Source organism: Lepisosteus platostomus, chromosome 3 (genome assembly GCF_059453375.1).
Source record: "Lepisosteus platostomus isolate fLepPlt1 chromosome 3, fLepPlt1.hap1, whole genome shotgun sequence".
Taxonomy (NCBI): Eukaryota; Metazoa; Chordata; class Actinopteri; order Semionotiformes; family Lepisosteidae; genus Lepisosteus; species Lepisosteus platostomus.
The window spans coordinates 30,879,692-30,906,854 of record NC_142613.1 but is presented as its reverse complement, the minus strand read 5'-3'; the positions used below and the strand labels follow the sequence as shown (position 1 = coordinate 30,906,854).

The following is a 27,163-nucleotide window of genomic DNA, read 5'->3' as shown; positions in this document are numbered from 1 at the left end:
GACTGTCTGGTGCAGGGCTCATCTGGAGGCCAGTGCGGAGAAATGGACCAGACTGCTCGCGCTGCTGGAAGAACTGTGGAGATGGCTCACTCTCAAAGACGAAGAGCTCACAAAGCAAATGCCAACTGGTGGAGATGTCCCCACCCTGCAGCAGCAGCACAGCCACTGCACGGTGAGTGTAAGACGCTGTATTTCCTGCTGTACAGCTTGTTACAGTTTTCCTTTTGTTTTGTAACGACCCACATGGTTTTCACATTCCGTCCAACCCAGCGCTAACAAGTGACATCCTCACTGTGTTTTCCGCTTTTGGCTGTTACATATATAAAACAAAAGCACAAAAAACACTGTATTTGGATGTAATTTATTTGCTTTGATTATTGCCTTTAAAAAAAATCCTCTTGCTTTAATTTGTTGTGAATATTTACATGCATCCCTTTTTTATCTGTAAGGTGCAGTGAGCTGCTGTTCGTGTTTCTGTTTTATGGTTTATGTTTCCTCTCCTAGAACTGTCTGATGTTTTAAAACAAGCGCCTGTTTATACAAAAAATGAAGGCTTCAAGAAAATTCTTAATCCGTATATTAAGGAACGAAGTTGTTAAATTAAAAAAGTGAGTGCTTTTTTAGTTTAACAAAATTAAAACCCAATTCACTAAATTTCTACCCCTTTAACTGTCAAAAAACAATGAATGGTTGTACTGCATGAGATTTATATGCAAGTGGTTCATAAAGTAATGAATATGTTCAGCAACATAAATCTGCAGTTTTTATGGAGCATTTCCCTGTTTTTCTTAGTGAAACAGAACCAGTAGCACATAAAGTCTGGGTTTCAGCAGAAATGTCTCGGGTTTTACAATGTTTAAAGGATAGGAACACAAATTGTTCAAATGTCAGCAACGCAGGAGGAAAAAGGAAATTTGAAGAATGAGACCTTTGATTATCATGTTTTAAGCAGAAAATAAACTCAGTATGAACTCAGACAATAAAGGAAATATGCGTTTAGCTGCCTTTCTGCTGTTCCCAGTTCTCAGAACAGAACATCCATGTTAGCTCAGAATCTGCGTTTTGTTAATTGCTTTTGGGAATTGTGACACTAAACTGGCTGTATGCTGCTGGGATTCAGTGAAGCAGGGTGAGCCAAGGACCCCTTAGCTGGGTGGTGTGGATACAATACGGAAAAAACAAGACCTGATAATAGAGGTCGTACTTTTCTTTTGTTTACTTTATTAAGATTGGTTTGTATTTTGCGAAAACAATGTATGTCATATTATATTTTCAAATATATCCTTAGACATTTCTGTACAAATATGTCCTTATTCTCTTAAGCCATTGTTAATCTATTCCTTAATGTATTAAATATGTTTTTTTTTCCTGAAGAGATCCTAAGTAGAAAGTGCCTCTGGGGGCTTTTTTTCTGTGGAAGTCATCAGTAGAATATTAATTATAATTATTTTCTAATGTTTATAGAATACATCATAGTAATATGGTAATTCATACACAAGAGGCATTCTAAGTCTTGTCACATCCAAGCAATGACCATTTGGAAGAATGGAAAGGCAAAAAGAGCAAATGCCATTAGTTTTTTTTCCAGTAAATTATTACCTGGATACTCATGTAACAACATAGGAATATTTGTGTTCACTGCAAACTTACTGGGAGATAAACCTGCCACAATAAGTAATTTAATTGGGTGAGATACTGTGTGCATTCTGCCTAGAGAATGAGTGCAGTGAATCGTTGCCTATTGATCCTCCTGACTATTGACATGTCTTTATCCCAGCTGGAACCTGACACCATGCTTCTGCTTCACATGCCAGACAGGGTTGTACCAAGAGGGTTTTGAAACACATTTCTCCGTCTGTGCCCATTTTTCATTTTATTGTCATGTCCCATACGAGCAGGATGCACACAGATGTGATTCCAAGTACACCAAAAAAAATGAGCTGAGTGATATGAAATATAACATTTTTCCTCTTACTTTTACCTGAAATGCATCTAAGTGATGGAAAAACATAAGCTTCTCTCATCCTTCCATAGCTGTACCTTAGGTACAATACATTTAGATCTCTGCCTTTCACCAAAGGGCCATGTTTGAAACCTTACTCTTTATAAAATGTCAGAATTCAATGCAAATCCTCCTTAAACTAAAGCTAATTACTAAGTCAACCCATTTCAGAGCTAAGAAACCCCTTTTCTCCTTTTAATAACATTTTTCATGATATCCAGTATCTTAACAGTATTAGAATGAAAACAAATTGCCACCTCTTGTAATTCTTTCCACATAGCTAGTAACCTCAGTCATGTTTTAGTTTATGGAAAATAATTGTAAAATTACACTTTATAAATGGATAATACAGCTGTTAAATAGTTTACTAAGCAATCCTGGTACTGGACAGTACTGTGGTGACAAACCTCCAGTTCAAATCCAGTTACTGCTGCAAATTATGTTCATGGACTAGTAGGTGACACTCTTCCTCAGTCGATCTTTGCCCCACTATGCTGAACAAGGACACTGTTCAGTAGGACGTTGTCTTTTGGATGAGATGTTAAACCAAATTCCTGACTAAATGGTCATCCAAAATCCTGTAGTACGTTCTGAAAGAGTTGGCGTGTTAACCTCAGTCTCTGGCTAATTTGCATTCTGGGCTTGTACTGTCTGGCCTCTATATTTCTCTCTTAGCTCAACTAAAGTAATTTCACAAGATTTCGGATCATCTTGGAGATGTGAACCTAATCATTTATTGTTCTTGTTGATAACGTGAGGTTAGGAGTGTTGTTCAGTGATAGAATGTCTGTTGGATTCCATCACATCCATGTCAATATTTGTATTTTTAAATTATACATTCAGTTTACAAAACATTTTTCAGACTAGAATTAGCAACATGTAATCAAAATTGTTAACGTGTCTTCAGCAAGTGCTTCATATGCTGAAAAAGAATAATCAGTTTGTTGGAATATGGAGATTAATTAGAAAACAAATAAATACATTTGTCAAACTGTAAATGTTTTCTTAAAATGATATAGAATGCAATTCAAACCAATTGCATGTTTATAATACATCTCTACAAAAGAATATGTATACAATAGATACATATTTTCAAAGAACTTTATAATGACTTAATTCTTAGCATTTAGACAAGAAACTAGTATGTGTGCGGCTAGGTAGTATCCATATTAATTTACATAAAAAAGGGAAAGTGTTAGGAAACTTTAATATAGAAGATACAGATTTTTCAATGTTTCTTTTTCATCACAGTTTACAATGCAATGCATAATCAATTAAGTTTAGTGTCATTTTGTTAACATATCAAAAAGCACAGTTGAATTGGATTTTCCATAGAGTCCAGGGTTGAGCTGTCTTGAGACCTTGTATTTAATGCTAAATTATACCTGTGGTCAATAAGGTCACTCAATGGAAAATTCAAATGACTTTGGTGAACATTGATAGCATTCAGATAGCATATCAAATCAAACCTGAGAGGGGAAAAAGACAGGCCGATAGGAGTTTACTTTGGTTGCCGGAGTATCATTTGAAAGGTGTGCTTTATCTTTGTCTTCTCCATCAGCTTTCTAGTCAAGAAGAATTCTCCCTAGAGCTTTCAAATTTCTTCCAGTTCTCTAACGTTTGTAACTTCCTTAAAATGCAAATAATGAGACCTACTTAAAAACGAAAGGTTAAGCTTGATACAACTCTAGGCCTTCTGAATGGATTGTCTCTGAGTTTGCAATCAGAATTCTCAGGGTTCTTTGTAGCACAAAATCCAAACTCTTTTATTACAGCAAAATAACTGGACATTGGAAATAATAATATTATAAAAAGTAAAAGAGGAACATTTGCTTCAGACAAAATTCTCTCTGCACAAGGAAAGCTGTCAAAGTGAACAGTTAGACATGTTTATGCCTAATATTGCACTTCTAGTCTAGATAAGTGTTCCCTTGAAAAAAGACAAAAATAACCAGAAATAATGTAGTTCATTATTCCTGGTAGAATTTGATGAATCACAAAAAACTAACGATGATGTTTGCCAACTGTATATTGGTTACAGCTATAGGTTATCATTTCATAGATCACTCTTTTGATTTATTTTATTTTTTGTCATCTCTTTTTCAGATCTGCTTATGCCTGTCTCATTAAATCACAGCACTACTTTTCTTTGTATATTGTTTTTTTCCCCACTACAAGTTTTGTTTTCCTTCGTGTGTGCAGTGTTAAAAGATTTGGGTAATGCTTAACTTGAATGTGATTAAATACATTGTCTTAATTCTTTCATAAACACTACACAACAAAGTATAAAATAATAAGCATAAAAAGCAAATAGTAAAATAAACACATAATGTTCAGTTCAGAGGCGGGGGCATCATTGTTATTTACAACCTTTTTTACAGTCTAAGTCCTATAGCTATACCTCCTCCCTCTTCTTTTGAGTGTCTTGTTTTAAATGTTTCTATCCCCCAATCTACTATTATTGCCACAGTTTACAGACCACCCAAACCCAGTGGAGTCTTCTTAGGTGAGTTTGGTGATTTTCTCTCATTCTTATCCCTTAAATTCAAAAGGATCCTTATTCTAGGGGACTTTAATATACACATTGATTCAACCTCTTCCAGTCTGGCTAAAGACTTCCTTTCTCTTTTGGGATGCTTTGACCTTGCTCAGTTTGTTTGTACCCCTACACATAACAAAGGACACACCTTAGATCTAATTATTGCAAATGACTCCTTTGTCTCCCACTGCTCCCCCCTTGATCTAGGCCTCTCTGACCACTTAGCCATTCTCTTCAATCTGGAATTACCTGTTTCTAACACTTCCCCCTCACGCTCTGTAAATTTCCGCAACTGGCGATCAATTGATCACCCAAGGTTTGCAAATTCTGTTCATTCCTCCTTATCCTGTTTCTCTTCCTCTGACCCTCTAGAGGACAAAATACAGTTACTTGACAATGCTCTTTTATCTACCCTCGACACCTTTGCTCCTTTAAAAACTCGAACCATCTCCTTCTCTCGCCCTGCCCCCTGGTACAATGACCATCTGCGTTTCATGAAGGCAGCCTCTCGCAAACTTGAGCGTAGGTGGCGTCTTTCCGGCCTAAATGTACATTATCAGGCCTGGAGAGATTACTTATCTGATTATAAGGTTACTATAGAGTCTGCTAGATCCACCTACTTCTCTCACATCATTGAAAATCACCAAAACAATCCCAGACATCTTTTCTCCACCATCAACAGACTGCTCAAGCCAAACTGCCCCACCACATTACCTGCCTCATCACAACTTTGCAACACATTCTTAGATTTCTTTAGTTCTAAGATTGACAACATCCGGCATCACATTCTCTCCACTACGGATATAATTTCCACACCTCCTCCCTCCTCATCCAACTTCTCTGGTTCCCGTCTCTCCAGCTTCTCTCTTCTTGACTCAGCATCCCTAAACAAACTCGTTACGCGCATGAAACCCACCACATCTATTTTAGATCCCATTCCCACCACTTTATTCCAGTCCTGTTTCTCTTCTCTCTGTCCCATTGTCCTCAATATAATACATGAATCCTTGAGAACCGGCATTGTACCAACGGTCCTCAAAACTGCTGCTATTACCCCAGTGCCAAAGAAGCCTAACATGGCTCTCGACAATCTTAACAACTTTCGCCCCATCTCCAACTTACCCTTTCTCTCTAAAATTCTAGAACGTGCTGTCACACTTCAGTTACATAACCACCTCATGACAAACAACCTTTTCGAACCCCTCCAATCTGGCTTCCGTCAACTTCACAGCACAGAAACCGCCCTAGTCAAAGTCACCAACGATCTCCTAATAGCTTCTGATTCTGGTTCTCTTTCCATACTCATCCTTCTTGATCTCAGTGCTGCCTTTGACACTGTTGACCATAACATCTTGCTTTCTCGTCTTGAGACTGTGTTTGGAGTCTCTGACACTGCCCTCAAATGGTTTAAGTCTTACCTCACTGATCGCTGTCACTTTGTCTCTCTCAATGGGTACAGGTCTGAAATTGGTCTTGTCAAGTCTGGTGTCCCCCAGGGCTCAATACTGGGCCCCTTGCTCTTCAGCATTTACATGTTCCCACTTGGTCAGCTTTTAAGATCACATGGCCTCAGCTTTCATTTTTACGCTGACGATACTCAAATATACATCCATACCAAACGCGACACTGATGTGGCTGTCTCTATTCTATCTAATTGCATATCTGACATAAAAATTTGGATGACTCAAAACTTCCTTCATCTTAACTGTGACAAGACTGAAGTCATGCTTATTGGTACCTCCCATCAACTTCGTAAAGCCAGTCCTGTAACCCTGTCTGTAGATGGCTCTGTACTTGAGCTTCAATCAAAATTGAAAAACCTTGGGGTTCTATTCGATTCTGGCTTAACATTCGACCCACATGTACAGCATACTGGCAAAACATCTTTTTTTCACCTTAGAAATATCGCAAGACTACGCCCTATGCTATCATTAACTGTGGCTGAAAAGCTGATCAACATATTTGTATTCTCTCGAATTGACTACTGCAATGCTCTGCTCCCTGGGGTATCTAAATCTACTCTGAACAAGCTGCAGTATGTCCAAAATTCAGCAGCCAGAATCCTGACCAGGTCTAGTGCAAGTGTTCACATTACTCCTATCCTGGAGTCCTTGCACTGGCTTCCAGTCAAATTCCGCATAGACTTTAAAATCCTCATGCTCACCTACAAGGCTTTACATGGCTTGGCACCTCAATACCTGTCTGAACTTTTATCGCCCTACTCCCCACCTCGCAACCTCCGCTCTTCAAATTCTGCCCTCCTTACTGTCCCCCAAGCCCGTCTACATTGTATGGGCGACAGGGCCTTCTCCTGCTATGCCCCCAAGCTCTGGAACTCTTTGCCCAAGGATATTAGAGAGTCACCTTCTCTAAACTCCTTCAAATCCAGACTCAAAACCTTCTTCTTCAGAAAAGCCTTTACTTAACTGGTTCCATTCTTCACCCCTCTGCTCTTCTTAATACCATCTTCCACGGTCTCCTCTATTGTTATTGTTGTATTGTTGTAACTATAATTGTGTCCTGTCTTGTGAAATTTTCTTATTTATTGTTGTAGTCTTCTTATTTATTGTTATTGTCATCCTGTAAAGCGCTTTGAGAAGCCACCTTTAAAGGCGCTATATAAAATAAAGTTTATTATTATTATTATTATAATCACTCTTACGGAGTTGCATCTGCAGAACGTCCTTGTCAGCTCTAAAGTCTTGGAGTCTCCCATCATTTTCATATTGTGCAGATGCAGGCAGGTGCCTGGAACTCTGCACCTAGCTTTCAGCTGAAAGTTTGACTTCTACTGAACTGGAAAAAAATATTCTGTGCATGTGGAGTCATTTGCACAAATACTTGTTTTAAGCCTCTTTCATGTAGAGTGTTACGAAGATTTATAATTGGTAAGGTTAGAAGTTGGTTGTCTAGTCAGAAAGCACAGTACAAAGATGATATCAAATTGATTTTTATATTATTAACTTAATTAAGATGAACTGTGTGATCCAAGTCTTTGGTTGATATGTCTTATTTTTTCTCAATCCTGTTAATATAGAGAGTAATCATCTTCTAGTTTTTTGTGATTTTTTTTGTACTTTCAAGAAGCCAATACAGAATGTTGGTCTTGACAGAGCTGAAAAGAACTGAAATTTGAACTCTTTGATTTGAATGCCACTTAAAAAAGTGTTTTAATTAGAACAGGAATCTTTTATTCTAGTCCTCGAGATTACTGAATTTGCATTAATGCATGCATTCTTAAGACTTTGAATTAGTTATCCGTGTGCATACACTTGCCATTTCTGCTCCATGATAATGCAGAATTTTCAACATTCACAAAAGAAATAATCAATATACCTGATAAATACCCACTATTTATTTATTTATAGTTGTCAATATTTAAAGTGCTCATTTATCATCAGTTACTTTGCAGATAAAAAATGTGTAGTAGTCTGCAATAATTGCTGGTCTCCAGCACATGCAGAGGCAACAGGCCAATACTTCTTTTTAAAATGTAAACGTTTAATGATTTTCTTTTTTTCATTTACCAGTATACAGTTAAAAACATTCTTTATTTATTCTTTATTAGATATTTGATAAGCCTTTTTTTATTCTTTATTAGATATGCTATTCACCTTGATTGTTAATGTTAAAACCTGTTCTGAAACATTTGTAAGCCTCATTCCCACCTGTGTCTGCAAATCATTAATGAATAAGAGTGGTTTTGAAAGCTGGGATAATAACCATTTCAAACCAAATTGAAGTTTTTCTGCTCACTTTTTGGTAAATTACACATGTAAAGGAGATTTGTGAGTGTGGTGTTAAAATAAATCAGTATGTTCAATTAATGGGCCAATAAGATTTATTAAATAAAAACTCAGTTTGAATAAAAGCCAGAAGAGACAAAGGTAGTGCAGCCTCACGAGAGGGGAGAAGTATTGTGCTTCTTTAGAGAGTACATAGTGAGAGACAAATCAGGACACACCTTTGCAACAAACAAAAGGAATCATCCCATAATCGCAAAAAAAGCTATTTGAGCTGAAGTTACATAATTATGTATTTTGCTTTTGGTAATTATAACTTTAGGTCTCACAACTGCTTTCCCAGAATTCATCTCTACATCTGAGAGCTAACTGACATACTACTTAATTACCGATCAGAGATATGGAATTGAATTAAATTGGTAGTGGAACTGCTAATCAGTCTACATGTAATGGAAATTACTCAGAGACAATGGAATATTAAGATAAATCAACTTGTTGCACATATGCTGACCACAAAAGGATGAATATTTCTGCACTGTTGTATGTCCTAAAAGCAATCATTTTCATTCTCAGTGAGGAGTTATTTTGATTGTGCAAAAGTATTTGTGAATAAATGGGAGAATGTAAGAAAATAGGGACAGTTACAGACAAGGAGAAGATTTAGGCCTTCTAGGCCATTTGGTAGCTGTAGATTGTAAAAATAAGCAGATTGTTAAATTGAAATAAAAAAAATTATATTCACTCAGAACAAGTCTGTTTGCCTGTTTCCTATTTACTAATCATATTCTGTTACATAATGCTTTTTTAGATTGTTCTGCAGATTGTTTTGTGACATTTTTTTCCAAGCTAGGCATACAGATGGTGGATGGAATGAATAGAATACTTATTAAAGCTCTTTAATCTGGCTCCCACTAGCCTGTGGTGTTTAGATTCTTCAGCTCAGCAGGGCACAGTGGAACTGTGCCTCCTAATGATCCACCATCACCTTGCTCACCTTTAGTGGGGGAGCTCAGTACCATGCTAGGCCCTGTTCACTAGCTCGATTTGTCCTGAGATAATGAGCTCCAACAACACTAGCTGGGGGGACAATCTTGTTTTCACTACCTTAGTAGCAGATGTACCTCCTTTCAGAGCCCTGCCATACTGTAGGAAGACAAAATTCATCACTTTGGGTTATTTGGTTGTGTTCTTCATAATATTGCTTCATTATCACATAACTTTAAAATGTCTAGCCTCTGTTGACCGAATGTTAAAAATGTATTGTTGACTTCACTAACAATATATTTTAATAAGCATCCATGTTAAATACTGGTTAAAACCTCTTGGCACCTGCGGTGCTGGGAAGCAAAAAGTTGGGGCAACCTACATTATACTGAAATACTACAATGAAAATACTGTAGGTTTATGTGTCCATACAGCCATCTATTCATTTTCTAAACACTTCATCCAATTCAGAGTCATAGGGCAACCAAAGCGTAACACAGCAAGCAAAGGGCACCAGGTGAGATACACCCTGAATGGGATGTCATTCCATTGCAGGGGAGAGACAGACAAGAACACACCAGGGCCAAATTTCCCAGAGCTATGTATTTAGTTTTTTATAGCATTGGTATTGTTTTCCCTTGTTATTTAATTACTTTATCTAGAATTCTGAACTTCCCTTAGTTTCTGATTCTTGTGGCGATTGTAGAATTATCTTTTGTAAGTATTGATGGGTTTGTCTGATGAAGATGTTTGAGCTATTTCCTGTACTGAGTGGGCTTATGGAGCTATCCATATCTTGCAGTTTTTCCATAACAATTAAACATTTGCTGCAGTGACACTTACTGTTATGAACAAAATGATATACAGTACCACATACTTGATTATTGGAACTAAGCCATTATCTTTTATACAAGGCTTTTGGATGCTTTCAAATTGAGTGACTGTCTTTAGCACTGTTTGGACAAGATAAGCTTGAATAGTGTGTAAGACAACAGGATTGCATTCTCACTTTAAAAGAACACTTCAGCTCCTAGACAGTCACTGCCCTTGAAGTGTATTGATTTATAGGCAATGCATGAGTTCTGACTGATTTTTGGAATTAAAAGTCAGGCTGGTTTAGGAACTAAGAATTTGATCTGTCATTGAATAACTAATCCTTAACAGTACCTCACTTAACACCAATTAAATTATGTTTTCAGGCTCTTTAAGAGATATGAAGATCCTGTAATAAATAAATTAGTGAATCTTACAGCATATCTTTTTGAGTTTGAGTTTTATTATCCTAAGTCTTAAGGCAAATATAAAGTTCAGTTGTTCTGTGTTGTTGATATAGCATGCTAGAATTAAGGAAAATTGTTTTCAATAACATCTTCTTTGTGAACAAAAACAGAAAAATCACAATAAATTCACATTTCCTATGTGACAGGAAAGGAATGGAATAGGTTACATTAATAGTGAAACCATACTTAAGAAATAACAGACAAATGGAATTTCTTTAGGTTGTGACAAATTAAGTGTTCTGAGAACTGCTTCCTAGATGATTAATGATTTTGTTATATTCTCTAGTTGTTTTTTTTTCCCATCCTGGTTTGTTTATAATAAGTATTATTACTCCTATATTTAATTATACACAATATTTTATGATTTGTAGGATGAAACGTATGAAATGTAAAGAACACACATGCTTTTAAGTGCAAGAGTGTGGCAATGTTAAACACTGCTTTGGACTGCTACTTGTTTAACAATGTGTACTTCTTGAAAAGGCTCAAATGGAAAAGATAGCTTAACTCTGTAAGATAATTGCAGAAGGCCACAATGAGACAGTCTTAGCTGTTTCAAGTCCTAATAAATAATACAACATCTTTGATTAATGATATTAAATACCTAACACACTTTAATTGAATTTAATGCTTAATTAAAGTTCAGACTTAATTAATGGTTAATTGCTTTAATTTGGCAGTTAGGAAACATCTAGTCTAGTCTGGCAGGAAAGTAAATGTCATTTGAAACAGATGGCTGTTCCGCTTCTCAAAAGAAGCAGAGCAATTGACTCTGACATCACCAGATAAAATGTTGATAATGTAAAATCATGCATGAAGTAGGTTCTTTTAATCAAAGAAATGATGCACACAGACCACAGGCTGTCTGTCAAAATTATGAGATCGTTTTTCTAACATTTGTAAGGTTCACATAACCTCTTTGATAGAAACAGCTGAAAATAACTAAAGGCCTCCACATGATCTTATCAATTGTTTACTACCTTATCAGCAAGGGACATGTGGGGGATAAGATGGACATTTAGGCCCCTTGTGATTGTGTAAGGTATATCTTGCTGTAAATGACAGTATTCCTTATAGCTGCAGTAAATAATTCTGCCAAGGTTGCTGTGACTTGAACCACAACATTTGGTTAAGCTTCATATTGTGGATTCAGCATATAGATGATCTTTGTGAAAATAAATGTGACCTTTAAGTTCCTTGCAGTTTTGTTATTTCCTGATAGGTAGTCTCAAAGAGGGTTTAATCTGTAGTTAATATAGCATAGTTGTGCTTTGTGTCAATATGAATTTTGTATTTTCAACTTCTGTTTGTATTTTGTGGATTTAGTAATACATTTTTCCCCAAATAATGCAAATTGGCAAGAAACTTAGGGGTTTTATTGAGAAGTTAGGAATCAAGCCTTTTTGCCTTAGGGTCAACCATGTGGCCTGTGGAACCCCATCAAAGAGTGTGGGTTTAACCAAGGGTAGCCGCAAACATCGTGGTGGGGAGGAGGAGCGTAGCTGAAGGAGGAATATAAGGATTAGAGAGGGGCTTACTGAGATATGGAGCTTTTCTCAAAATTTTGCATTTGAGTATCGGAGATGAAGGAGAATTTAATTGCTCCTATCCCTCCCAAACCTTCATAAACAATTCCACATAAAAGCTCCCTGAGAAGAAACTCAGCAGGCTTTAAAAATGGGGCCCAGTTTGTTTAATAAGGTGATGTCCAGACAGAATATCTCAATTAAACCTTCTTTTACACTCTTTGGTGACTAAGCTTAAGTGGAACCCTACTTTTGACTGTGTCATGAAACTAAAACTTACTTTAATATGTATAAGATGTTTAAGACAGCATCATAGCTAAAATTACAAGACTGGGTAACCTTCTGTCTGCAATGTGAGTGTGAGATCTTTCTTCGTCCTTTGTCCATGTGGATTTCTCCTTGAGCTTTTTTCCCCACTTTCCAGAGACATACTGTATTGGCTAGGTTTGACTGACTATTTTAAATAGGTGCTGTGTCTTCATGGCTCTGCTGAAATTGTTCATCCAGAGGGAGGGCAGTCTTATGCTCTCGGTTCCACCTTAGCCCAATGCTCATGGGAGAGGTTCCAGGTTACTCTGACTCTTGCCAGGAAATGTAGCTTTCTGGTAATAGATAGTTATAAAAATCATTTTAGAAAAGCATTTCTAAAATGTTTTTTTAATAGAAGCAGAGTCCTGATTTATATGTAGTGTGCATAGCAGGCAGCACATGTGATGATATAGAATTAGCAGTCCGTTGAATTTAAACAGCAAGTAGCTGGAGACGAGGGGCAAAGTCACCTGTTAACAAGTGCTTCTACAAATTATATACATATTTACTCATTCAATGTTTGGTCTTTCTTTATCATGCAATATTTATTCTTCAAAAGTATCACTGAGATTTCTGCAGCCTTTCTTGATAAAATTTCCAGTAACTATAGCAAACCCCTTAGTGACTGGAAGTAGGTTATTTGGAACTCTTGATGCTCATTAACATCCTGTTTAGTATTCTGCATTGTCAGTCAGATCACATTTTGATCACATCTAAATGTATCTCAGTCCCATGACACTAATACTGTAGCTCAGTGGCACAGAATATAGAATATATCAGGGCCTTACCCTTGACTGGACACACGGTTTCTAATAAAAAAACATAAATCTAATAACTATGTCAGTAAAGGATCTTTATATTTCATATGGCTGTGTTTCCTTTTATGTGCTGTTCCACATATGCAGTATGAGAATCAGTTAACATTAATATTTCTAATATTTCTGTGAAACTCCTTTTAGTTTCAGTCTTTTCTGTATTCATATTGATGGTAATCCATTTTCATGATACCACTCAGTGGTACTGTCTCATTGTTTGTCATTTTCGAATTGCACGTATTTGCTTTTAAGTCTGTCAGAATAACTAATGGGAATTTCATTTATACATACCCTTTTACCGTAATAAGGGTTTGTTTGGAGGCTTTCTTAAGTATCCTCAGCTCCAAACAAAGATGCTTTCAATGTAATTGAAAATGTGCTTCAGAGCTGTATTTGTGCATATATACATTGCTTTAAAGTACGTTAGCAAAAATCAACTGCTGTAAAAAAAAGTTTGTCATGTAAACTGGCAGTGAGTGAAATTATACTGCAGTTTTTTAAGCTTAGCGTTTCCATAGTAATTAAGAAATCCTTGGGTACTATAAAATTAGGCAACATTCCCAAACCTTTGCCTCATCACCAAGGACAAAATCTTGTCGCAGGAAAAGTCTAAATCTGCTATTTTTGAACCTTCTCCTTGTAAGGGCACACTTTGCTTCCTCTGATTACTTCATTGTAAAAGGAGAGAATGCTTGTGGATATATAATACTACATCCTGTAACTAAAAGGGTGGAGTCAATGCCGTAACCTCAGCCATTATGCTATTAGTGTGGATTATTCTGGGTGACTCATTGATTTTTAATTTGCCCCCCATCCACTCTTCTCTCTGTTCTTAATGAATCTTTCCAATTAAAAGAATTTAATCCTGATAAGTGTTGTAATGTTTGCCCTCAGTGCTTCAAAGTAAATGAGACAATACTGAAAATTCATTTATGATGGGGTTTTCATATTATTTAATCAATTTTAGGAGATGGGTCTAATTTGTCACTGAAAACTGCCAACGTGTTATCGGTGGAATTAAATAAATAAATTAAAACTAGGGAGACAGAGGAAAAAGAGGAGCGAGAGGAGCAGCAGCCAGACTCCAGTAATTCATTGTACATAACACATATCCAGTAATATAAATAAGACAGATAAGCATGCTGGAATAATGATTGCTAACGAATTACATGTTCTGGCCTTTGTATCATGATGTAGATGATAACAGTTCATAGGACATTTTAAAATATATATTTTCTTATCAGTTTAAAAGAACAGCAGCAAAAAAATGAAAGCTCTTAATGCTTTTCGACTGAGATACATTTTTACAAGTTTAATAGGACCATCATTGTGCATTTATAGGTCACTGATGTGTGATGACACCGCTGACCAGATAATCATCACAGTCATTTCAGTTAACCAGCAGTAGAAAAAGAAGAAAAACAGATTTTATTTTACTTTAGGATTTTACAGCTAAGTATTCTTCAGAAGTATTGTGAAGTGAGATCAAAACCACTTATCAGATTGTGTCCTAACCCTGACCTTTGCACTAGTTTCCTTACTGAGAAAGGCATTTCTAGCAGTTGTAGCTGAGGGTGGGCCTGCTGCACCAGGGTAATGAAAAATATCTTTCCTATTCACTTCCAATCGAAATTGATACCATTTTCACATGAAATTAAACTTGGAAAAAGCAAAAATCCTTGCCTACTGTATCCCAAGCCGTTTTGAAAATCAGGAATAGCTGGTGTGATGTGATAAGAAAAATAGTTTAAATTAATTATATAACTAAGTCAGTCAGTGGTTCAAATGTGTAAATGAGAGATTGTCTGGAATAAAAAATAAGCAGGCCTGTGGTCCTCCAGGTCCAGCATTGGGAACCCTATACGGCATGCCAGTCATTCACCAAGGAAACACACAAACATAAAAACAATGTAGATAACATAGCATGGGAGGAGGTTCAAAATGAAACTTCACACAGAAGGCATCCCAAATCAGAGTCAAATCCAGGACACCATAACACTGTGCTTCCCTGAAGGTTCACTCATTATTATAATTGTAATTTTTTAAGCAAATTCATTCAGATTGAAACAATAAAGCATGCAGTATCTTACATGCAAATGTTGAAGATGAGAGTTCAGCACAGAGAGGGAGAAGCATCTGTACTAAAGCAAGTGTGAAGGTTTTAGAGTTTAGCATCTGAATTCAGCAGGAGTTCACAGCTCCACCCACTATATGGATACAGAGTAACATACAGATTCTGCTAGCAGACTCCATCATAATGGTGTAGTTTTTGTTGTAATAATGTTAGGAACATGTATTTAACATCTAATGTAATGTGAGATTGTTGTAGTGAATTGTTTACTGCATTTAAAAGACAGATAAATGGGACAGGTGTAATCATACTAGATTTGCTTGTGTTCCTTCATTCATTTTCAGAATTTAGTACTTTGTCTGTACTGTCTTGTAATGATTTTGACATCAGTGAACACTCAGCTGGACCTGAAAGTTTCCACTTTTAAGCTTATTTAAACAGATGGTCCTTTTTTAGCCAGTCAAAATAGTGTTGAGGGAAAATAGAGGGATTTTTCACTGTTGTTTGCAAAACTATGTATTTAGATGTGTGCTTTATAGGATAATATCACCAAGATAATAGCCGTATCACCCTGCAACTGACAACTGACAACCCACTGAAGCTAAAGAGGTGTGAGCCTGGTCAGTACCTGGATGGGAGACCTGGGAAAAACTAAGGTTGCTGCTGGAGGTGTTAGTGGGACCAGTAGGGAGTGCTTACCTTGTGTTCTGGGTCATATATCCCTAGTACAATGAAGGGGACACCATACTGTAAATCCACCGTCCTTCAGATGAGACATAAAACTGAGGCCCTGACTCTGTCTTTAAAAATCCCATGGCGTTTCTCGAAAAAAACAAGGGTGTTACATCAGCGTCCTGGCCAAATTTCCCATTGGCCTTTACCAATCATGGCCTCCTAATAATCCCCATCTATGAATTGACTTCATCACTCTGTTCTCGTCCCCACTGATAGCTGGAGTGTAGTGAGCGTACTGGTGCACTATGGCTGCTGTCGCATCATCCAGGTGGATGCTGCATATTGGTGGTGGAGGGGAGTCCCCATTACCTGTAAAGCACATTGAGTGAGTGTCTGGAAAAGTGCTATATAAGTGTAAGGAATTATTATGATTATGATTATGATTATGATTATTATTATTATTATTATTATTATTATTATTATTATTATTATTATGTCAGAGTGAGTCTGTTAGACAGATAAATCTGATTGCAATGTATACTTTTTATAATGTGCTCAACAGCACAACAAAGTATCAGAGATCTCTTCATTACATTTCATTAGAACATGTTTTCATTGATGGCCCCACTGTGACTGATTATCGCATATGCTCAAATACAGTAGCTGTCTACTTAAGACATGGAATGCACATAAGCAAATAATATGAATGTCTTTAATTTAAGGCCTAAAAACCTAAGATAATGTTTCACCTGTACAACTCAAACTTTATAATGCTATTTATTCTTTATACCAAGGGACCTAGCCTTCTTATATAACTTTTTGTTTCTTAGGCACGTGAAAGAAACTAGGAAATTCTGGAAATACACCTATTTTCAAAGACTTATTAGTATGAAGTTTTTATCCAAAGTGACTTATATTTCAACCCATTGAAATAATACAGACCTTTATTTTGAATACAGCCCCCTTTTATCTGATAATTGTTTCATCCTGTCTATTGTGGAATATATTTAATCCCATTGACTAATGCACTGAATAGAAATGATAAGGTATTAGAGGCAGTATCAAGCGCCTTTGGTTTATATTGAGCTGAACAGTTCCAAAATTACCAGGGACACCTGCTCAATGGTAGGAAGTAGACTCCTCAATTCCAGGTGTTGGTGAGGTGAGATGTTGTGCTTTTAAAGAAAGGAATCTTATCAATATAGCAATCCCATTAACTTGGGGAGCAGACTGTGACAATGGTGTATACTCCAGCAAATCTATTTCTGTGGTTGCTACGGTAATATTTGCTGTACTGCATGTTCTGAAACATCTTGGCTGATTAAAATGTCTCAAACCTAAACTCTCTTCATTGAAGGTTCACTTTTTCCTTCTCCATTAATTATTACAAAAGATGCCTTTCTGGAACATCTTTCAAAAGCACACATTGACAATTTGTCATTTTTGATCCTCTTGTTAAATTTCAATCGCACATCCCTGAATAGGAAATTCTCAGGGCTGTCAGAAAAAAAACAATTATTAATCATTGCTTTTTCAGAGAAGCTAGGTTGGTGTTGGTCCTGAACTTCACAATTTCTTAGTCCTGAAATCCTCCTTCATTTCTTTCTCATGGCAAGGAAAAATAACATCTACAACACAAAAACAAAAACATTTCTGTTATTGTCTTTTGTTATTGTCAAGGCAGGTTGTAATACAAAGAGAAAGAGAATTGAATCAGATATGTAACCTGCTGTCTTCTGTGTTTATAACACAAAGGCATACAGAAAGTGCACACTGTGTTGTTGTAATTAAAAATTGTGAATCTTAGCATTTTGCTGATAAAAACATCTTAGATGCATTTTTTGTTGTTTTGAACTTGTTTACTCACCCCCCCCCCCCCCCCTTCTCCAAACCATTTGTGTGAGCAATCATTTGTGCTTTTTTTGGTATTTTGGTGTATGTTTTACAAAATTAATTTAAAAAGTATGAGAAAAACAGAATTTTTCTAGGCAATAGAAAGTGTTATTTATATTATTGAGACGACAAGGTAGAGGAAACATAAGTTACCTGCATTTTTAGTCTTAATATTGGTAAAGCTGTAACTTTCTTTGGAATACTTACTGTAGTAGTCAGGAGAGCATTGACAGTTGCAATAGTTCTACTTTGTGCTAGGGCTGCCCCTAGATTGAGTGCAAATCTGGATCACACAGCAAGCTTTGCGTGGGGGCTTTGATCAACAAGAATTGTGTATTACACCACACCACCATAAGAGGTAATGAGGAACATGACGTTTTTTGACAGAAGTACTTTGACTTATTTGAGGGTGAAATATCAATGGAGTTACAGGACAAGTTGCTTGTTATATACAGGATGTCTGCTGTATTACTGATGGTAGTCATTTTGCTAATTTATTCATTCTAAGTTTCAGATCTTTTTAGGAGTAACCCATTTTATTTTATGAATGTATTTATTGGTACTTCATTTTATCATTTCTATGGTGCTGTCAAGAGACTGGTACTCAGGTAATACAGTCAAGAAAAAATATTCAGTTTTGCGTGATGAACTCAGAATCTTTAAACACTGAATATAATGTGTGCAATTCAGTGAAATTGTAATCAGCGTCTTAACTGATCTATAGAAATAATTTTTGCAAACATCTTTTTATGTGACTGAGTTGTTTTTCTTTTTCTCCCACTTCTTTTCAAGTGTGTGTTTCCTTGTGATTCCGTTAATATCTTGAAAGCGTGTCTTAATAATTATATTGTTAAGCAGCATGGTCAAGAGAAGCTATGCATACTTAATGATGTGTCTGTACTATGTTGTTGGTAAAAGAAACAAGACCATAAAGGCCTCTTTATACTGCATTTTAAATTCTTAATGATCTTCTGTATTGTCCACCAAGAATAACTGGTGAAAGCTGTTTACCATGCATTTAAATTAAGATTGTAACTCTTGCCCCTTGCAAATGACAAATGGTTGGTTTTCTACAACAAAATAAGGTTATGCTGTAAAACTACAAGTTTTAAATCAATGCTTCTAAGGAGGACTAAAAAATCAATTCAGTTGCTATCGTACGGGCCTATCATTTCACAATTGTGTAAAAGTAACTGAAGCAGTAAATGGATGTTGTGATGTAGCATGTTATCAGTTCTGTAGCATTGTTATCAATTTGAGTTGGATCCTTTAAAAATGACAACCTTTTTCATCTTTATTGTTCAAATATACTGTAGTATATTGCATTGTCATGTTTTTTTTTTCATTAATTAGAAAGTGCCAGCATTGATCATTAAAATTAATATCACTCTGTTGACTGGTGACGCGTGCGTTGCTCCACTGACTGGTGACACGTGTGTCGCTCCGCTGACTGGTGACATATTATTCAGTTGAATGTTGGCACACACATCTTCTGTTGACTATATTGGGGTTTTTTTTATGTCTTCAGTTACATGTTGCCTATAGGGGCGCTGTACAATGGCTGACCCTGCGCTCTGACCCCAAGCTTCTCTCCCTGTCTGTGTGTCTGTGTCTCATGGGGAGCAAGCCGGGGTATGCGAAAAGACGAATTCCTAATACAAGAAATTGTATAGGGCTAATAAAGCAACATTATCATTATTATTAGTTTGTGAATCCAAATGCATCACATCAGATTAGCTAATTCTGCGTGCAGATTTACAGAAATATTGACTGTAGTAATTCACTTTTTTAAAATGCATTCAGATTTTTTCAAACTCAAACGTTATACATTTTTATAAATTAAACATACATTTCACAAAGTAATTAAGGTTTTTGTGGACCTTTTTTTGGCATGGCTCTGTGGCTAAGGATCTGTGCCTGTGACTGGAAGGTTGCCGGTTCAAATTCCGCAGCCGGCAGAGGAATTCTACTCTGTTGGGCCCCTGAGCAAGGCCCTTAACCCCAACTGCTCCAGGGGCGCTGTACAATGGCTGACCCTGTGCTCTGACCCCAAGTTTCTATCCCTGTCTGTGTGTCTGTGTCTCATGGAGAGCAAGCTGGGGTATGCGAAAAGATGAATTCCTAATGCAAGAAATTGTATAGGGCAATAAAGCAACATTATTATTATGCCTGGCAAATTTAATTCAGCACCTGAATTAGAAGTGTATCTAATAATGATGCAGCTGAAATATTAAGGCACCTTTTCTATTTGATTTTTCATAAAATCTTTCTGAGATCTCAAATGTGTCTATAAAGATAAAAAGTATTGTATTAAAATTGATAATGCAGACTCCACAATATGTAAGCATATATTTAATACATTGCATGACATTACCATCTCTTGTAAATGGTTAATCTCTTGTAAGGTAAAATATTACTTGTATGAATGTGCATTTGTGTATGCATTTTTTATAGGCTGTAACTGTTTTCCATTTGAAACTGTAGTCTCATGGTAGACCCTAGACATTCATTCTAATTTCACTTACTTTTCTGGTAACAACTTAAACAAATAGTTGATAAATATTTTTTTACTTGATATTCTAGCATTTCCTCTTGTATGTCTGTTTGCACGCTTTAGGTTCTGATAGCTGTTTTCAGCAGGATTTTGTTGAAAGCAACCTAACATTTGCTTTACTAAGTTTTATGTGGTTTTTCTCCTTATATGTTTTTCTCATAGGCATTGCGAGCTGAGCTGAAGGACAGAGAGTCGATGGTGGTGAACACTTTGGACCAGGCCAGAATGTTCTTGGCTGACCAACCCATTGAAGGGCCTGAGGAGCCACGGAGGACCTTGCAGCCCAGAACAGGTGAGTGTGTGTGCTTCCCTGTCACAGGGACATTTTACAGCAGACAATAATGTGCTGCACAGAAGGTCACATTCGTGGCAGCATGAATTTACAAGAATGGTTTACTACCCACTCTTGACCCTGGTCATTCTACAATTCTACAGTGTTAAAGGGTCAAATATTTTTTTAATTTGTAGTTATTTTTGATATACCCACCTGGTTTGAAATAGCCATTTCGGGGTGGTCACGTCTCAGCTACAATCCCTGCAACCTGGCAGGGGAGAGAAGAAGGAGGTGTCCGCAGTCCCTTACCAGAGGTCCAGCTTTCAATGAAATGAATGGCACCACTGGAATCGCTGTTTCTCCAAGAGCTGAGAGCCCTGGCTGAGTATCCCACCATACAGTCAGGCAATCGTGTGCCACAGCTTGGGGAATCCCAGGTATAGTCAGCAAGTGACACGACCCCATTGTCAGGTTTCTAACTGAGAATAACCTTTTTACAATACCACTGAAAAGTAAACACTTAAGTGTGATAAAGTTGATGATTAATAAGTTAATGAAGCAATTGAGTGTTTTTGGTATGAATTAATGGACAATAGGAAGAAACAGAGTCTGAGCTTCTACTAAAATATTTTGTTTTGAACTCCTATCTTTAAACCTTTCTTCTGAGAATGTAAAACTCACAACTTCCTCTAGGAGCACTGTTAGAAATTAGAAGCATATTGTGTAAATCTGATCAAAGCTTGCATTGATGAATTTTGTCCATTTTCGGCTATGATATCACAGTAAAGAGAGGGATAGGCTGCCTTAGGCCCTGCAAGGTAACACAGAAAGTGTGTCAGTTAGGAGAAAGGATTTTATCCACTGTCAGATGATTCACAGCATCAACATTGATTTATGAGGAGAATCGTGGGAAGTTGTAGGTATATTAGAAGCTGTTCTGAAATAACACAGTAGATTCTGCGTTTTTTCCAAGTGTATTTACATTATGTTCTCACAACTACTTATGAAAAATGTATTATAATAGAATTATCATAAGATAAAATTGTGAGATATAGTAAAAGATTTATAAGAGAAATATAAGAGAAAATACATCTTTTCTCCACCATCAACAGATTGCTCAAGCCAAACTGCCCTACCACATTACCTGCCTCATCACAACTTTGCAACACATTCTTAGATTTCTTTAGTTCTAAGATTGACAACATCCGGCATCACATTCTCTCCACTATGGATATAATTTCCATACCTCCTCCCTCCTCATCCTACTTCTCTGGTTCCCGTCTTTCCAGCTTCTCTCTTCTTGACTCAGCATCCCTAAACAAACTAGTTACGCACATGAAACTCACCACATCTATTTTAGATCCCATTCCCACCACTTTATTCCAGTCCTGTTTCTCTTCTCTCTGTCCCATTGTCCTCAATATAATACATGAATCCTTGAGCACCGGCATTGTACCAACGGTCCTCAAAACTGCTGCTATTACCCCCGTGCCAAAGAAGCCTAACATGGCTCTCGACAATCTTAACAACTTTCGCCCCATCTCCAACTTACCCTTTCTCTCTAAAATTCTAGAACGTGCTGTCTCACTTCAGTTACATAACCACCTCGTGACAAACAACCTTTTCAAACCCCTCCAATCTGGCTTCCCTCAACTTCACAGCACAGAAACCGCCCTAGTCAAAGTCACCAACGATCTCCTAATAGCTTCTGATTCTGGTTCTCTTTCCATACTCATCCTTCTTGATCTCGGTGCTGCCTTTGACACTGTTGACCATAACATCTTACTTTCTCGTCTCGAGACTGTGTTTGGAGTCTCTGACACTGCCCTCAAATGGTTTAAGTCTTACCTCACTGCTCGCTATCACTTTGTCTCTCTCAATGGGTACAGGTCTGAAATTGGTCTTGTCAAGTCTGGTGTCCCCCAGGGCTCAATACTGGGCCCCTTGCTCTTCAGCATTTACATGTTCCCACTTGGTCAGCTTTTAAGATCACATGGCCTCAGCTTTCATTTTTACGCTGACGATACTCAAATATACATCCATACCAAACCCGACACTGATGTGGCTGTCTCTATTCTATCTAATCAGAGGCTTGCATCTCTGACATAAAAATTTGGATGACTCAAAACTTCCTTCATCTTAACTGTGACAAGACCGAAGTCATGCTTATTGGTACCCCCCATCAACTTTGTAAAGCCAGTCCTGTAACCCTGTCTGTAGATGGCTCTATACTTGAGCTTCAATCAAAATTGAAAAGCCTTGGGGTTATATTCGATTCTGGCTTAACATTCGACCCACATGTACAGCATACTGTCAAAACATCTTTTTTTACCTTAGAAATATCGCTAGACTACCCTCTATGCTATTTTTAACTGTGGCTGAAAAGCTGATCAACACGTTTGTATTCTCTCGAATTGACTACTGTAATGTTCTACTCGCTGGGGTATCTAAATCTACTCTGAACAAACTGCAGTATGGCCAAAATTCAGCAGCCAGAATCCTGACCAGGTCTAGTGCAAGTGTTCACATTACTCCTATCCTGGAGTCATTGCACTGGCTTCCGGTCAAATTCCGCGTAGACTTTAAAATCCTCACGCTCACCTATAAGGCTTTACATGGCTTGGTACCTCAATACCTGTCTTAACTTTTATCGCCTTACTCCCCACCTTGCAACCTCCGCTCTTTAAATTCTGCCCTCCTTACTGTCCCCCAAGCCCGTCTACATTGTATGGGCGACAGGGCCTTCTCCTGCTATGCCCCCAAGCTCTGGAACTCTTTGCCCAAGGATATCAGAGAGTCACCTTCTCTAAACTCCTTCAAATCCAGACTCAAAACCTTCTTCTTCGGAAAAGCCTTTACTTAACTGGTTCCATTCTTTACCCCTCTGCTCTTCTTAATACCACCTTCTACGGTCTCCTCTATTGTTATTGTTGTATTGTTGTAATTATAATTGTGTCCTATCTTGTGAAATCTTCTTATTTATTGTTGTAGTCTACTTATTTATTGTTATTGTCATCCTGTAAAGCGCTTTGAGAAGCCACCGTTAAAGGCGCTATATAAAATAAAGTTTATCATTATTATTATTATTATTATTATTATTATTATTATTATTATTATTATTGTTATTATTTGTTTACCACCATGAAGTTCCATAATAGCTTTGTAATTTCAATTTTCATTTTCGCATCAGTGCTGCAAACCAGTATTAGCACACATTTTATGTGAATTGAAAGCAGATGTGCAGAAACGCTTTTTGACAAATGCTTGCTGTTTTTGTAGGGCAGTTTTTTTATAATTAAAGAAATTAAGCCACAGTTTAAATCAAAGCTTTGACCCACTTCACCACTGATGGACCACAGACCTGGTACTTGATTGGCTCCTTTTGGTAGAGGCCTATTGTGTCCAGTGGTAATGTGTTTCAACATACTAGGTTTCCATTTGCAATTGGTAGCTGGGTCAGATATTTGATTTTCCAGTACAAGCCTCACTTTGATAACAATTCATTCTGCTGTTTTTGTTTTTGCAATTCTGACAGTGTCATTTTTTTATTATTATTTCTACTAATCCTGAGCTACAATGGATCCAGTATAATTAAGAAATTGAAAATTGCTTAAAACCTATTTAGGAGTCTGTTGGCAGTGGGAGACAGTCCTCTGAGATTTGCCATGGTGAACTTCACTTTTGTGACAAGTGACATGTTCTGTTATATCTGCTCTAGTGCTCCAAGGTTTTTGATAATGTTGATACTGTGGTTTGCTTATCACCCCCTTTCTGTGCTTGTTGACCTGTGGAGAAGTCAGCATGCCCAGTATAATTGAGAATCATTAAATCAGCCATTAAAGTCCTTCTCTGCTATGTATGATGCTGGCTTCAATGTTGGGGTGAGGTTTTCAAGGGGTTTAACAGAGCAAGGTCACAGAACCTAAGACAATTCCATGTGTCTGCTGGTGCTGCTGCATTTGTTTGAAAGGTTTTTATTACTGCCAACAAGTAATGGAACACCTTTCTCTGCTGACCATACACATTTTATTTTAATTCCTTCCTCCTTGCATCACCTTTTCCTTTTTAATCAAGTCATTCAAAACTAATCAGTTGCTCTAAGTGTTTGTCATGCAGGGCACAGCCAGCAATACATCACCCTCTTAAGTGACATTTCCTGAGACAGCAGTCTTGATTTGTAAAGTGGAATCAATTTAGCTGTTACAATAAGTAATTTTTCTGAGAAGACCTTACTATTTGGGATACCAGGAACTTGGACAAGGATGACAATTATTTAGAAATATTTCTCACCTACATAAGACATCTGGAAATGTAGCAGCTTTGGTTTATAAGAGCCACATATTTGTCCTTCCGTAGTGGATTTTTTATTTAACTTTGGTTGCAGTAGTGCCCATGTAATACATTATAAGGTGAAATCAGAAAAAAATGTCACTAGCTGAGAGCTGAGATTTTGAGCATGCATAATATTTCTGAATAAATAGTATGTTAGTTACGTACACAGTTAAATTTAAAATTTAAAAAAATTAAAATTTAACAATTTAATCTGCTTATGTGTATAAAAATCATTTTCCTTTAAATTTCCTTTATGTTTGCCCTGTTTATTTGTATGTCTTCTGTTTACAAGAGAATTTAATTCATAAACTGACGGGGGTTTTTTGACAGTACTTGTCAACATTAAATGTAAACTGCCTGATGTCTGGAAACAACCTTTCTAGGAGGCATATGCGAAAACAGCAGTGTTCTGTTTCAGTAAACCCAACTTCCATTGTTTTCTACATTTTAGGATATGTCCAGATTTCTCAATTTTCCTGAAATACATTTTAGGACATGTCCAGATTTCCTACAATGAGAACAGACAATATCTCACTCATTGTGCGGCACAGTGTTCCAGGAGGTGTGGTTCATCTTATTGGGGGAATTCGTTAGTTCTTGGAGCCAAGGGCTGATCTTTTTCCTGTGTTGTTCTTCACTGGATGGGCAATCGGCTGTGGTCTCACCGAGATAAAACAGCTCTATGAGGACCGCTGCCGTGGTAGAATTCTGGCCATCACAGAGGACAGTCACCACCCAGGGCATGAGCTCTTCACCCCACTGCCCTCAGGCAAGAGATATAAGAGCATACGGACACTTACCACTAGATTCTTCAATAGCTTCTATCCACAAGCAGTGAGACTGGCGAACACATTTAGCCATCCCCCTCGGACCACACCTACACCATCACCATCTACCTCATTGTAATTTATTAATTGTACGTCTCCAGTCATTGTTTACACGTCTGTATTGTTTACATTCAAACTGTCTGCATGTTTACTTGCACATTGTCTATTGTTTGTTTGTACATTGTCTTGATGCACTGTTTGCACTTTGTTTTGTTTTTTACACTTGTTTTATAATCGAGAGACTTTCAGTAAGTAAGAATTCCATTGTACCAGTACCGGTTACATATGGCAATAAAGTTCAAGTTCAAGTTCAAGTTCAAGTTCAATAAAATCCTGGTTCTCATACTGAGCAGCCTGTGCCATCTGACACTATCTGTGACTTTGTCTGAGATACACTCTTGAGCCAGTGGCAGAAATCCACAGATGAAATGGTTGATCCACTCAAGGCTGATGTGTTGTGCACTGTCTGAAACCAGCACTGAGCAAGGTGTATGAGGTCAAACTGGCAGTGTCCTTTGTACAGTAGATCCAACCTGCAAACCAGTGGGCTCTGGCCATCCCCCATGGTCTAGTCATTCTACAGTGTGTTAATAATCATTTGATTGCTATAATTTAGTTGCTTTGTTTTGTGCCAAATCCTAAAACACATTTTGAGTTTGTTCAGTTAAAAAATGGGGGATAGTTGCACCCAAGTTCTCCTACAGTCAGCCTTACCGTGTATCCATTCTTTCAAGGGCGAGTAGGACATGATACAGATCAGCAGCAGCAGCCTTTTCTCTGTAGCTTGAGGTTTTTCTCGGGCTTGCCATTCATGGAGGCACTGCAGGTCAGTCCGACCCGCTGTAGATGATGAGCTGTCAGCCCCATTAGTTATTACAGCCTGCAGATCTGGAGAGGTGGTTACTCCACTGCTGTAGTGCTGCAGTGTGTGGATCTGTTCTTCTTTTCCATTAAATATGAAGCAAACTGCTCAATATACTGTATGTATCCAACCCTCCGAGAGACAGCAATACAATTAAATGAAACAGTTTTTATCGTAAAGACCTTGTAAAGAATCCAAAATCCAAAAGTGTTTCAGAGTAATGGAATGTTCCAAATTCAAGTCTTATAATCCAAAAGGAAGCAAACCAAAAGTCCTCTTTATATCAACTAGAATTAGAAGATAGAGGCTTTTTCTAAATCTCAGGAATGTGGTTCAGCTTTGAGTCAGGTTTCCCTCCGTAGAGTCCAGCCACACCTTATGTAATTAAGAACTGCATTAAGCCACAGTACTTACAGTATGTCAGCAGCCATATCATCCTGCAACTCACAACTGGCAGCCCACTGAAGCTAAGCCGGT

General features: G+C 37.3%; 1 protein-coding gene across 8 annotated transcripts in view; it reads left to right on the top strand.

Moving 5' to 3' along the window:
• Window positions 1–27,163, top strand: part of utrn (utrophin) — a 310,852-nt gene that overhangs the window by 181,866 nt on the left and 101,823 nt on the right. For all 8 annotated transcript variants that reach the window (XM_088625185.1, XM_088625187.1, XM_088625188.1 and 5 more), the window contains 2 exons: window positions 16–172; window positions 20,554–20,683. In XM_088625185.1, coding sequence (XP_088481311.1) covers window positions 16–172; window positions 20,554–20,683 — 287 coding nt within the window. The remainder of the gene's footprint in view (window positions 1–15; window positions 173–20,553; window positions 20,684–27,163) is intronic.